Consider the following 13,706-nt stretch of genomic DNA (forward strand, 5'->3'; position numbering starts at 1 on the left):
TAGAATAAAATATTGGAGGAGTTTAGCAAAGGAGAGAAACAGGCGCTGTTTTTCTATTTGCACGTGCTTTGTGGCGCATAAAAAGGCAGCGTATCTCTCGTTTGCTAAACTTTTACAGTATTTAAAGCTAGGTCGCATTTAATCCTAATGAAAAGTATCAGCTTTTTTTGTTGTGACTTTTGGACAAATTGAAAGGGAATGGGAGACAGTTGCAGTTCAGGGTTGTTTAAAAGTACAATGGAAGGTCTGAGAGAAAATGTACTACCCAAAATTGGGCTACTGAGGAAAAAATACAAGCGACACGCAAATAGAGTTCAAAATACTGAGCATAACTCTGAGCATAAGAAGGAAGGAGGCGTGGAAATGTAAAGCGAGATGTGGGGAGCACAACAGAAGGCCTGAATGGAAAAGGCACAGAAACCGGCACAACAACTGGTGAAAGCAGAGATGCAGAAGGGCAAAAAAGCAAACGAACGGCCAGAGTGAAAAAAGTGAAAAGAGGGATAGAAAAACGTAGAAAAGGAGTAGATGAGAAGCAAGAGTACAAAAAGGCTCAAAGGCGTCAAAGCCAGAGTGAAAAGAGATGCGAGATGGAGCAGTTACATGCAAGAAAGAAAGAGCAGATGGAACAAGCGCACGCGGCCACGCTATATGCAAATAGATGGCCCCTGCGTGCCGCTGCTCGCTCTCGCAAGGTGGATGCCAGCACAAGCACGAGTGATTAGAAAGGGCAGACCAATTCTAAAAGGTCATCTCCTCGAGCAACGCATGCTCGCTGCCTAGGCGAGACCTAAAAAGCAGAAAAGGGAATGCACTGGGATAACTGTGTGACACAGGTGAACCTACTATGGGCAGGGGACACGTTTACAAGAATTTGCAAAGCTGCAGGGCTTCTAACACCAGGACATGCTGGGTATTTTAACAGTGGGAGTTTTACTGGAGGGAGGTTCGACTTTTAAACAGAAAGAGTCCAAACTAAACTCCACACAACACTATAAATACCAACAGGTTACCCATGCCTGGAAAGCACAACAGATCGAAACGGAGGCAATGCCTGAATATGCACTGTTGGAGGGAAGACTACTTATGGGGAAAATTATAGAAAAGGCAAACTCCTAGGCCTATAAGACCCTGAATATGACTAAGACCTCCATCCTTTTTGGGATTTTGAAATAATTGGCCCATAAAACCATGGGACTTATCCAATCATGCCTCCTCCAAACCAGTGTAGAATCCATCAACTAAGTGACAACTGTAGCTGCACTGTCAGACTGCCTATGACAATGTATATCAGAAATAACCCCAAAAGTAAACACAATCCCAAAGAAAGCGATGAAAACATCAGAAGAGGGGAAACAAAGAAAGGGGAAGAAAGCTGACGTGGAAGCCGGCTAGGCAGGGACGGTGTGAAGAAATATTCCCTGAAGGGTATTAATATTTGAATCCCCTCGGCTGAGAGAAGCCACCTGAAATGTAAATTCTCCAGATGATGGATGACAGGACAGACTAATAGCAGCAGAAGTGGATAAAATGAAGTCCAATTGTAATACGATACAAGGTGATTGAGCAAAGCGAGATATAATTTGTTCAGGGCATGTGCCATTCAGCTGTGCCTTGAGCGCAGCTGTTGCTATGACTGGAAATGCTGGTAACACCAGGTTATGGTGGCGCTGCTCCGTACTCCATCCGCCCCAGCCAAAGGGGGTCAGAGAGCCACAACTTACAAGGGCGAGTTAATAGCTGGGGGATCGAACCTGTGACACTTGTTACAGGCCCTTTCCTGCTGCCCGAGTATTAATTTACCCATCTTCCACAAGCAACTTCAACTTTCCATGCGCCACCCGAATTGCGGGGGGTGAAAGGGGGATGCTGCCGGGCAAGACACCAAATAAGCAATTGAATATTGGAATACATTATCTTATTCTGGCATTCCCAGAACGGCTTTCACTTAGGTGAGAGCAAAAACAATACACAGGATCAGGGATGAATTGCAAGTACTTGGAGCGCACAAAATAGTTTGCATCTTTTTACTTTGTATTTCAGAAAGGTGAAAGATTGTGGTGATCAATGTTTCCTGCTTTAGAAATATAGACACCATGAAATGTTAGTGGTGTCATAGGGTCAAACCAGGAGCTGCCTCTTTCTGGAGAAACAGACAGCAAGAAAGTGAACTGGCTAGAGAAGTGGGGTGGGGGTAGACAGAGGGCAAAGGACACAAACTATTGGCAGAGACACAGAAACCTAGTAGTGAGCCATTTTATAATTTTGAGTTAAGGTTCTCATCAAGTAGCAAATAACCACGAGATTGCTCAATTCACGGTGCGCCTTAAATACAATGCCTCAAACAAAGCATGAAGGAAGATATAAACTTTTAATGTGGCAGTCTGCAGGAAGGTTTGATGCAGTGAAAGCACTCGTGCATGTACAGCATCTACCTTGCAGCGCCATCTGTTTCCAATTAACAAGCGAGGAGCGGGCACAAAAATTGGAATCCGATGGCGAAGCTGCTCGCTCCTGCATGGTGGATGCCTTACATGCACGAGCGCTCGTTGAAAACAGTGCACTACATGCACTAGTTTTCCAAAAAGCGCTGACCGATTACACGCTTGCGCGCTGATTAGGCGAGATCTAAAAAAGATGAACAAACTCACCATTAAACAGTGAGATTAAATCAATGCAATGAGAAGCGGTATGCTAGTCTTTGGACCCATCAAACACACAAACACACAAAAGGTGATGGGAAGAATGCGTGCAATAAGTCGAACAACTGGCAATCATGCAGGATAGCATTCCAACTCCTTTTCTTTAATGTGCTATGACACCTCAGATTAAATTAGACCTAGCCATATGCTAAATAAGTCTTGGTCCTGGTCGAATATGAACAGTCCACCCAATGTGCTAAGCCAAGTCTTCTCTGAACCTGAACACAAGCAGTCACACACCAGTTTCTACCTGATTGGGCGTCTTCAGCTGGGTGTAGCTTGGTTCCAGTGGCACAGTGAGCAATGGACCATGTCCAGTCACTAATTTAAATATCAGCCCATTATGGTCCTACCTAACAAATAGTATCTACTTTCTCTAGCAAGACCCAAAAATGAATGAATATATATGACATGTGACAATATTAATCATTTATGAAAAAACACAGTGAAGCAGACTCACCTTTTGTCTAATGCCCGAAGTACCTTGGCAAATACTTCCAATTCACAAAATTCACTACCCAACTGACACAGGCGGCCCTGCTGGTACAGCTGAAAAGGGAGAAAGAGAACTTTTTTAACACTTTAAAACGTACAATAACATGTGCATAGTAAAAACTGTAGGTGAAGCAATTAATGGGAAAATAGGAGCACCAAGTGAAGGCACAGCAAAAGAGAATAACAGTTACCTTTATGGTGCCTTAATAACTTTCTGTCTGTAGTTTATTGTCGGCTTCTTGGCGACTGATATGCCCACCTTGACAGACCAGAACTTGGGATCAGACTCCCTGGAGCAAAGTCGGGGTACTCAAGAGTCACTGTTGGTAGTTTTGGTCCATCTCCTCAGGTCTCTATGAATTCTTTCCTGTATGATCTTCCCCTTCAAGGAAGTGGAGTGCATGGTGGGCACGTCAGACTCACTGGACTAGAAACAGATGAATTAAGAGTTACCCAACCCACCCAAGAGCCATCAGGGTTAGTATAGGATTTGACTCCATGCATCCTTCCTGTCCCTTCCAGCAGCACTAATGCAGATCCTGCTGGTGCTGCTGGTTATAAACATGTTGCTGGCAGCCCCTGCAATCTAGGGGATAGTTGATGTTCCTGCTAATTCATATTACAGCTGTCTTTCCCATCCACCACAAGAAGCTGCATTTGTGTGACCTATACACAAAGACAAGGATCTGGGCAATGCTAAAATAATAATAATCCACATTTGTAAAGCGCACAATCACCCGTAAGGGTCTCTAGGCGCTGGGGGCCGTCGGGAAGATTAAGCGAGCTATTGCCCAGAGTCACATGGTGCTGGGCTAACCTGGGCTAACCTGCCGCCGGGGATCGAACCCTGATCCCCAGATTCCAGCATCAGTCGCCCTGGCCGCGGCGCCACACCTCTCCCCTAAAACAGATCAGAGTGCTACACTCTACTACTGTGCCATGGAAAAGGCTTTGGAGCATCTGTCCTTCAAAGCATAGGTGCCCTAAATTAACAATTAAGGCATGTAGGTTTTGGAAGAAGCCAAGGATACCAAACCGAGATTAGAGCCTACAACAACCATCTCGCTGTTCAACTGTACCATACAACTGCACCCGCACCTGCACCCGCAGAGGACATTGTTAACTGTTAATAATTTGTTACAATAAGTACAATAATGGGGCACTGGATCACATATCCACAGTAGTCGAAGTACAGTTATGCCCTGACCGACTACTCTGCCTCTTAGAGATCACTAAACGCACTAAGCACTCTAAATTTCACCTGAGAATGGTGGACCTCGCCCTGTTTAAAAAGATTAATAGCCATGGCCTGGAAAGCCACGCAGCCGCCCACGGCACTTAGTTGGATTCAAGCGACGCATAAGTGGGCATTAGGTGAAGCGGATGCTATGGAATCCAATTGAGACCGCTGGGAAGGTGAGAGTGCTGCCACACTTTGGGATACATATGTTCTCAAGCTGTTCGATAAAGTAACTCCACCCTCCCCCCCCCCCCCCCAAATTATTTAATCTAGTATGTAGTCCCTACCTAACAAGAATAACCAAATACTGGTAGACTAAGTTTGGACATACAAGGTGGGCCAAGTAACTTTTGTTAGAGGGCCCATATACCCCTTCCTTTAGACTTCACTCCACCACCCCTCGGTTTTTTTTTGCATTTGTATCGCGCATAAATCACCCGAAGGTCTCAGAGCGCTAGCAGGCAAAGGAACCTCCTGTCCACCGAACCCAAGAGAGCTGGAGGAGCTCATCTGGCTAGAAAAGCCATGTTTTAACTGTCTCCGGAACTTCACATGATCAGGATCTAGCCTGATCTGGATGGGGAGAGAGTTCCAGGCTTCGGGGGCGGTTCAACTAAGATCATAATTCTGCACCATACATTCTCTCCCCCTCACTTGCCCCTTCCCCGCTTCAATTAGGGGCGACCGCCAGAGAGTTTACTATGTTTTAGTATTGTTTTATTCACTACATAATGTAGATTACTCCTCTGATGGATGAGAGACCAAACCCTGTGGGATATTGTCCACTTCTTTCATTACTATGATATGTTCAGGGCCACTGGAATTATGCTGCAGGAGAGAGCCACATTACGCGGCAGAGTGGAGTAAAAATTGTGGCAAGAAAAGGAAAATTGTGAGGCCTAGCAGAGCACATTTTGCAATAGTATTACTTCATTATTTCGTCATTTTTAAACTTGGTAACACTGTCTGGGTATTGGTTGCACCTCATTAGTACCTGTATAACACCAAAAATGCCAATAAGCAACAGAAAGGTGACTAATCCAGCTTTGCAAAGGGCCTTCCACTGTGCTGCAACACATGTCACTGCAGTTTTTGTAACCTTCGTTCCCTTTGAGCTAGAAACTATTTTTTTTTGTTAAAATCTGTAGATTATGCGGCAAATGATGGATTATGTGGCAATTCTATAACCATGCGAAAATGGCTGCGTATGCACAATTGCATACTTTCTGTGGCCCGGTTATGTTGCCCTAATTGATAATCCTTATATTTCACCTGTTTATATCAATTGCCAACATCACAATAGCTGATGTATTTGAGCCGCTCAATGCTGTTCTGTTCCGGGATGTGCAGTTCACTGTCTATTGTATATTGCAGGATTGTATTCTGAAAATGCGAATAAAAGTATTAAAAAAATAACTACATTAAGGGTTTAATTGCAAAGAAAGTTGTATTTAGGTTTTGAAATACTGATAACCAATCCAGATAAAAGATCTGCAGACGGAGATGACTGGAAACAGTTAATATGACAACATGAACACTGTGCAATCAACTGAACAATATTCTATACTGTAAATTGTTAATATTCAAAACAATAATAACATTTTTTTAAATGGTGACTGAGCCCAAGGTCCCCGGGTAGCCTCGGAGATTTTGAGGGAACTATTTACTTTGACTGCAGTCTCAATGTCTCTGGGCAATACGTGTTAGGCGCCCAAAGACAGTCCTGTGTTTGCTTCAAGGAATCTTGTCAGCCCAGTATGTGGAGGTGATGGTCCCTTTTTTCGAAGGGCAAGGCATCGACCGGCCACATGGACAATGTCTACAAATGTATCAGTAAAAAACAAATTACCAGCCTTGTGCTCAAGCCTTTAAACAAATTCCATAGCAATCAAGCCCAACTAAAGGCTGCACATATGGCATGTGTCTTAACTCCTTCTCTTCTTAGGTTTCAAACTACGTCCAGCAGGAGTATACTTTTACCCTTAACCTGAGCAAAAACTCATCTGAGCAAGAATTGTACCAGAATCTTATTGGTACCACCATCAGGCACAACACACTGATCTGTCCAAGCACTGTGCTACTTGTCTTAAGTCTTTGCCCTTAAAGTCGGAAGCAGGGAACCCCCAACTCAGAGGCTAACAAATTTCAGTAACTTCCCCAGTGATCCACGCTCTTCTATGCACCATCTCAAGAAATCCACTGCATACCAGTGGAGGAAAGGTGCCATTTCCACTGCAAACACTGGACTGATGCCTGGGTCCTTTTGGTGGTCTGGAAGGGCTACGCTCTACAGCGCCTCTTGAAATGCTTCCTTCATGGCAGCCACACCAACAGCCAGGCCCTTAATTCAGATCCTAGATATTATGCAACAGGACCATGCTCTGTAATCAAATGGAAAAAAAGGTTCGGAGATCTTGCCCAACCTTTGTCACAAAGGCTTTGACACAGTTTCAAGAGCATTAGATTCTTATGTCTATGTACCTCCCCGTCTGAGCAGGTTAACAAAGCAAAAGGATCACAATTTTTAACCACCTGAAACCAGGGATGATCAAGAGGGAAACGAACAATGGTTTCTAATGGAATGGTTACAAACCAACAATTATCAACAGGTAAAATGCATTCAATTAGGTCAATTAATCATTTAATTGCTCAATTTAATATGCACTACTACAGGCAAATTTGTCTATTTTATTCGTCGTGGATCATCCATTTGTTGACCTTTGCATGATAAGAAGACCACAATGAAATACCAGCATTTGTAAAGCGCACAGCTACCTCCAGAGAGGTGTCCCGGCGCTGGGGGCCGTCGGGATGATTAAGCAAGCTATTGCCCAGAGTCACATGGTGCTGGACTAACCTGCTGCTGGCACCAGGGATTGAACAGTGAACCCCGAGATCCGGAGTCAGGCACCCTGGCCGGTGCGCCACACCTCTTCAACAATGAGGCCATCATGATAAATACACGTTTCATCTTCAAGCACTTCTTCAGATTGAATCGACATGCAGCACACCCATCCTTGTCAGCACAGCTCTATCATTCTCTCTACATCAGTAACATAGGTAAGGTACTACAAGAGGTACATCCTTGTTAACTCTCCACTATTAAGAGACAACAATTGTGCACTTCTCATTTAGTTACATCCTCCCTTTAGGTGTTTTTCAATTTTCACCATGTGTATCGACTATGGCCTCTGTTTAACAAGCGTCTCAATCTTGCGCGTGCGCTTCTGATCCAAGTCGTACACAGGACACACCAACTTTTGGCAGTAGGGTTCCTACTATAGCCTCATAGCCTGCCGCAGCGTGCTATACCAGCCATTAACCCGTTGCATGCTCATGACGAGCTCAGCTCGTCATGAGGCACGGTGCTCCGGTGCTCATGACGAGCTGAGCTCGTCATGAGCCGTGGAACGCTCGCAAGCTGGGCTAATTCCCCTGCTGTGCTGAACGTTCCACGAAAACGGGTGTGGTCATGACAAGCTCAGCTCGTCATGAGCACGCGAGCACTGTGCCTTGTGACGGACGAGCTGAGCTCGTCATGTGCACCGGGGCGCTGTGCGCGCCCCCCTCCCCCCGGCACAGCAGGGGAATAACCCCAGCATGCAAGTGGTTAAAGGCCCACTACAGAGATTCAGGCCCGAAGAAAGCAGTACTTGAATGCCAAGCTACAGACGGCTATTATTAACATTCCGCCACTAGAGGGCAGAATATTCTAACAAATAAAACAAAGGCCTCATGGAGCCAGAGGGGATCGGGCAAAGCTGTGAAGGACATTAGAATGTTGGAGCTCCAAGCTTCTACCGGCCATTAAAAGCTTGCAGCACTCCAATGTTTTCAATGCAGTTCCCAACATTCAAATGTTCTAATACTTGCTTCACTCTTTAATGAAGTGGGAACTTGCATGAGACACTTCTCTACACCCACATCTTGTTTTTAAGTTAATAACGGAGTGCTTGATTTTTCAGTGATCTCACCTAACAGATGTTTTCGGACTTTGACTGACAATTTTACCATTAATAGGGGCTCTTTTTATCAGGTAATTTTGTTACCACTGCGGTATCTCTGATAGGTTCCCCTTTCAGCTCAAATTCTGGTTTACATTTTTTACTTTACTTTGGCAGAGTATTTATTTAATACTGATGTTGCACTCGCAACACATCGTTGTGTTTTTTGATATCCTTTGTGATTTCTATTACCGTCTATCCTCCCTGGTGATGGTCCTTTTATTGACTCTTTTTAAACAATCTCCTTTTTTGCTCATAGAACCGTCCTTGATCTATGTGACAATCAATTTCCGTGAGTATTTTTAGTGAAACAGCCACATCTCATCATTCACAAATGTATTGTTTACACTTGCCTAATCTATCCACATCTTTCTTATATTTATGTTGTTGAAAGCTTTTATTCGATAAGCAAGATATCTTGAAAGCATACATACACATGAAACATATTTTTTAAAACAGTGCAATGTACGTTACATTTAAATGGTAAGACAGATAACAAGCATTGGAAATGCAATAGGTCTCGCATTAGAAAAGTTGGAGCTATTGGTCTTGTAAATGATTTTTTTTAATTTATGTGTTGTTTTTGAAAATAGCTAAATTAATAGCTTTGTCATTTACAATGCCAATAGTTATAACTTTTGCTAATGTGACACCTATAGCATTTGTAATGCAACATGTTTTGTATTTACGTGACTTAGATGTATTGATATTACAAATAACAATGGATTTTAATTTTTGTAAATAATTAATACTTAAATAATTTATTTAATTTATAATGGCAATAGCTTAAACGTTTGTAAATAACTTTTGTGAAGATTATGTTCAGTGTATTTTATTGTGACAAAAATCCAAGAACATTGCATTTGCACCTACACACACACAGAGCCACACACATATAGATGTGGTGGTGGATCTGGGGGATATGGTGGTGGTGGATGTGGTGGTGGTGGTGATGGTGGATGTGGTGGTGGATGTGGTGGTGGATGTGGTGGTTGTGGATGTGGTGAAAGTGGTGGTGGATGTGGTGGTGGATGTGGTGGTGGATGTGGTGGTGGAAGTGCTGGTGGTGGGTGTGGTGGAAGTGCTGGTGGTGGGTGTGGTGGATGTGGTGGTGGTGGATGCGGTGGTGGATGAGGTGGCGGATGGGAGAGAGTATAAAAGTATAACTGGTTGCTGCCTGTAGTGGATGATGCTACACCCACCTGCCTGGCTTTCCACACAGGGCAGTTGATTAAAATGTAGTTGCAGTTTACAAGTCACTCTTCGTGACAAGGGGCCCACGTTCTTGTTCGCGATTTGACTAAGAATTGAAGGAGGTAGGAGGGAGTATACAAAAGCATAACATTCGAACTCTTCTTCATGAAACTAATATGTCTAGTTGCAGCATCATTTTTGTCTCTGGACCTTAGGACACACATCTTCTGACCTAGACCCTCAGACTCTTGGAAAAGGCCAGCATTCTCAGCCCACAGCAGTGCCAGCTGCCCCTATATTTATGAGGAGAAATCAGACCTATTAGATTACATTTTAATACAATGGAGGTTCAAACCCATATGATTTACGCACATGAAGGTGTGGCAGAAAGGGATGTGGTATGTCTACTATGTGGTTAAGTGATCTAGTATGGAAAGTACGGATCTACGAATATAACTAATGTAAGAATGTACACACGATTAGAATCATCAGTGCAACCACTCAGAACAAATGCACGGCCAGTTAATTGTCTTTTCTATTCCGCTCTATTACCAACTAGGATTACAGCAGGTTGTATATGTGCCGTTCAGTTAAGGCAGCAAAGCACAATAGATCAGTAACGTTAGCACGACTATATTCAGATACTCAATTTCCCAATAGTAGAATGCCACTCTGATTACACTGGAATGTTCTCATCATAAATATGGTACGCTGTTGAAACCGCATGAAAAAGAAGGCAGCATACAGTAAAACTACCAAAGTTAAGTTTATCTGAATAATGGCAATATCTTACACCTCAAATAGACATTGCTATTGGCAGGTACTGAGTAGGTGAGCAAATTGCGAAGGCTTTTGAATTAAAAATACATTAATATCCTAAACCGACAACGTTTTATATTTTGCATTTGGAACAGGAATCCTATGTCTATATGGGAATTTATTTATAGGGCCATGCCATTTTACGCACCGAACAGTGTGCTCATGCTTGACGAGTGTATACCAGAAAAGTTGCAGTGCTCTTTAAAGTTTGTAAGACTACATTCAAATTGATGCATGCATTGCAAACTGGCAATCTACATCTAGCTAGAGAATATACTTTCACCATAAGCGCAGTATGTACGGGTACAGATGTTAAAGTATCCTTTTAGCGGAAAACGACAAACCCATTTGTGTACACACATGATGCATCTTTTGCAGAAGGTGAGATTCAAGAACAGTTTTTTACCCAGTACAACGAAATATGCTGGAGGGGGAGGTGTGCTGGGAGAGAGAGTGGGGAGGGGGCGGAGAGGGAGGAGCGTCGTGAGGGGAGAGAGAGTGGGGAGAGGGCGGAGCAGGAAGAGCTGCTCTCGCAAACTGGCAATCTACATCTAGCTAGAGAATATACTTTCACCATAAGCGCAGTATGTACGGGTACAGATGTTAAAGTATCCTTTTAGCGGCAAACGACAAACCCATTTGTGTACACACATGATGCATCTTTTGCAGAAGGTGAGATTCAAGAACAGTTTTTTACCCAGTACAACGAAATATGCTGGAGGGGGAGGTGTGCTGGGAGAGAGAGTGGGGAGGGGGCGGAGCGGGAGGAGCGTCGTGAGGGGAGAGAGAGTGGGGAGAGGGCGGAGCAGGAAGAGCTGCTCTCGGCAGGCTGGGGAACAGATGCTGCTGGGGAACTGATGAGGGGAGGTGCCCTGAAGAAATGCGACACGGCAGGCAGGGGAGGGGGCGGAGCGGGGGTGTGGGAGGAGTGCGGCTGAGGGAAAAGACATGCAAGGCAGGCGGCTGGGGGCATGTGCACGCGCTTTTAATGTCAATGCGCATGCGCATTGAGCTTGAATTTCACGGGCACTGCAAGGAATCGCCATCGATTCCTTGCAAGTTGGTTAAAGTCTGTTTAAGCCCCCATAGTCTCGCAAGCTCAATGCGCATGCGCATTGACAGGCGAGACCTAAAAATGGGAATAACCCAAGATAATTTAGCTAAAAATGGATTAAATTGAAACTGAGAGCCTCTTGCTACGAATCAACCATGAATGTTTTAAAAACTTAGAAACACCACAAACTATTAAAGGGGCGGAATCAGTCATTAGAATACGTAGTGCGACCAAATGCCTACGTGTTCCCAGGCGTTTAAAAAGAGGTTTGAGCCAACGTCTCCTAGGTTTAATATAGTCTGGGCACTCAAAAAATATATGTGCTACAGTTTCTAGCCTAGATGGACAAAAAGCACAGAAAGACGTTCGATGTGCACCATTCCATTTTGATACAAAGGCCCCAATCGGAAGGGTGCCTACCCTGAGTTTAAAATACAGGGACCTATCAGCTGGCAAGGAGATTAAGTCCAGAAAGGGTTCAAAAACAGCCACATCCTTTAATTCCAAGAATGATGCAGTCAGATTGCAATGGTGTTTGTTCCTGATAAGTTTACCAGAGACCCAATCCCAATATAACTTTTTAAGGTCAGCCTTTGGTGGAGCAGATTTTGAGATCCAACAGTCCCCCAAGCCCAACTCCCCCAAAAGACTTTTAGTGTCCCTCAGCCACTTGATCTTGGCCCAGCCTCCCATGTTCATTATCTCTGCCAGGCCGTCGGCATAGGACTTTAGCTCCGGGACCCTCCAAATGCAGGACCAAAGAAGCAGTGGTCGGAGGCGAGCCTGGTCTTTAATACTCTTGCAGCCAACGTCCAGGAGCACCGGGACTGTCGGGGTACTTGAAGGGAGGGCTAGGAGATCCTTCAAAAGTTTGTTCTCAGCCTTAGTGAGAGAGTCCATGTTGCAATGACCCCACAACTCTGCCCCATACAATGCTGATGTTACGCCTCTTGCCTTATAGATCTCAATTGCAGGACTCACCGCTTGTCTCGGTGATGCTCGAAATTCCCTAAGCAGAGCACCTCCTACCTTTTTATGGTTAAGTACCATCTTATCAATGTGGGCGGACCAGTTCATATTGTCAGTTATGCGAAGCCCTAGGTAGTCGAATTCGGAGACTTTCTCCAAGGGGACGGTGTTAAAGACAGGCGGACTTCCTAATTTCCTTGGGGGATGCAAAATCAGATATTTAGTTTTGGCCACGTTTATGACCAAACCTCTAGATACACAGAAGTCCTGGAAGCGGGTCAATAGCTTCTGTAGGCCCTGGGGAGTTTTTGAAATAAGCAGAGTATCATCTGCGAAAAGCAGAGTAGGGATCCTTACTCCCCCCAGACAGGGTGCGTCCGCTGGTTCTTGCTGGAGATGCTCAACCACACCATTTACGTACAGCGAAAAGAGTGTGGGGGCTAACACGCAACCCTGTCTGACTCCCCTGCAGACCGGTATCCTGTCCGCTGTTTCCCCATTTTTCCCCCATCGGACCTGGGCATAATTGCTGGTGTGGAGTTTAATGAGTAGGGATAGAATGTAGGGGGGCAGCCCCAGTCTCTGAAGCACCCTCCAGAGTTCCTCCCTAGGAACCAGGTCAAAGGCAGTCTTCAGGTCAATAAAGGCCAAGTACAGACTGCCCTTGCCTAGTTCCACGATTTTCCAATTTAAGAGTGCTAATCTGAAAACCTGCTCAATGGTCCCCATTCCTGAGCGGAACCCAGCCTGGAAGTCAGATAGCACTCTATTGTCTTCCACCCAGTTAAGGATCCTTCCCAAAATTACCTTTCCTGCCACCTTTTGGGTAGAATCGATCAGGCTTATTGGCCTATAGTTTCCTGGGCTGTTCCTACAGCCCTTTTTATAGATGGGGACGACCACAGCCCCTTTCCATGAATCCGGTACAGGGCCGCCCTTTAGGATGTCATTTAAAAGGGCAGCGATTACTATGCCCCAGTCAGATGGATATGCACGTAGGAGGTCGCCCGGAAGACCATCCGGTCCTGCAGCTTTCCGTGGTGCCACCCATTTTATAACCTCCTCTACCTCCCTACCTGTAAACCGATCTAAAGTGACGTCCCCTAACGAGACGGGGGCAGGGGCAGGATCATTTAGGGGGCCATCTACAGGAGCATATAGGGATCCAAAGTGTTTCGACCAACTCTGGGGAGGAATATTACATGTCCTCAGAGTATCGTCGGGTCTGT

The 13,706-nt window shown here is 44.8% G+C and overlaps 1 protein-coding gene across 1 annotated transcript in view; it reads right to left on the minus strand.

The window, feature by feature from the left end:
• Positions 1 to 13,706, minus strand: part of APPBP2 (amyloid beta precursor protein binding protein 2) — a 422,870-nt gene that overhangs the window by 307,822 nt on the left and 101,342 nt on the right. The window contains exon 2 of the mRNA XM_078679805.1: positions 3,163 to 3,251. Within this exon, the coding sequence (XP_078535931.1) occupies positions 3,163 to 3,251 (89 nt within the window). The remainder of the gene's footprint in view (positions 1 to 3,162; positions 3,252 to 13,706) is intronic.

This window comes from Lissotriton helveticus, chromosome 3_1 (assembly GCF_964261635.1).
Source record: "Lissotriton helveticus chromosome 3_1, aLisHel1.1, whole genome shotgun sequence".
NCBI lineage: Eukaryota > Metazoa > Chordata > Amphibia > Caudata > Salamandridae > Lissotriton > Lissotriton helveticus.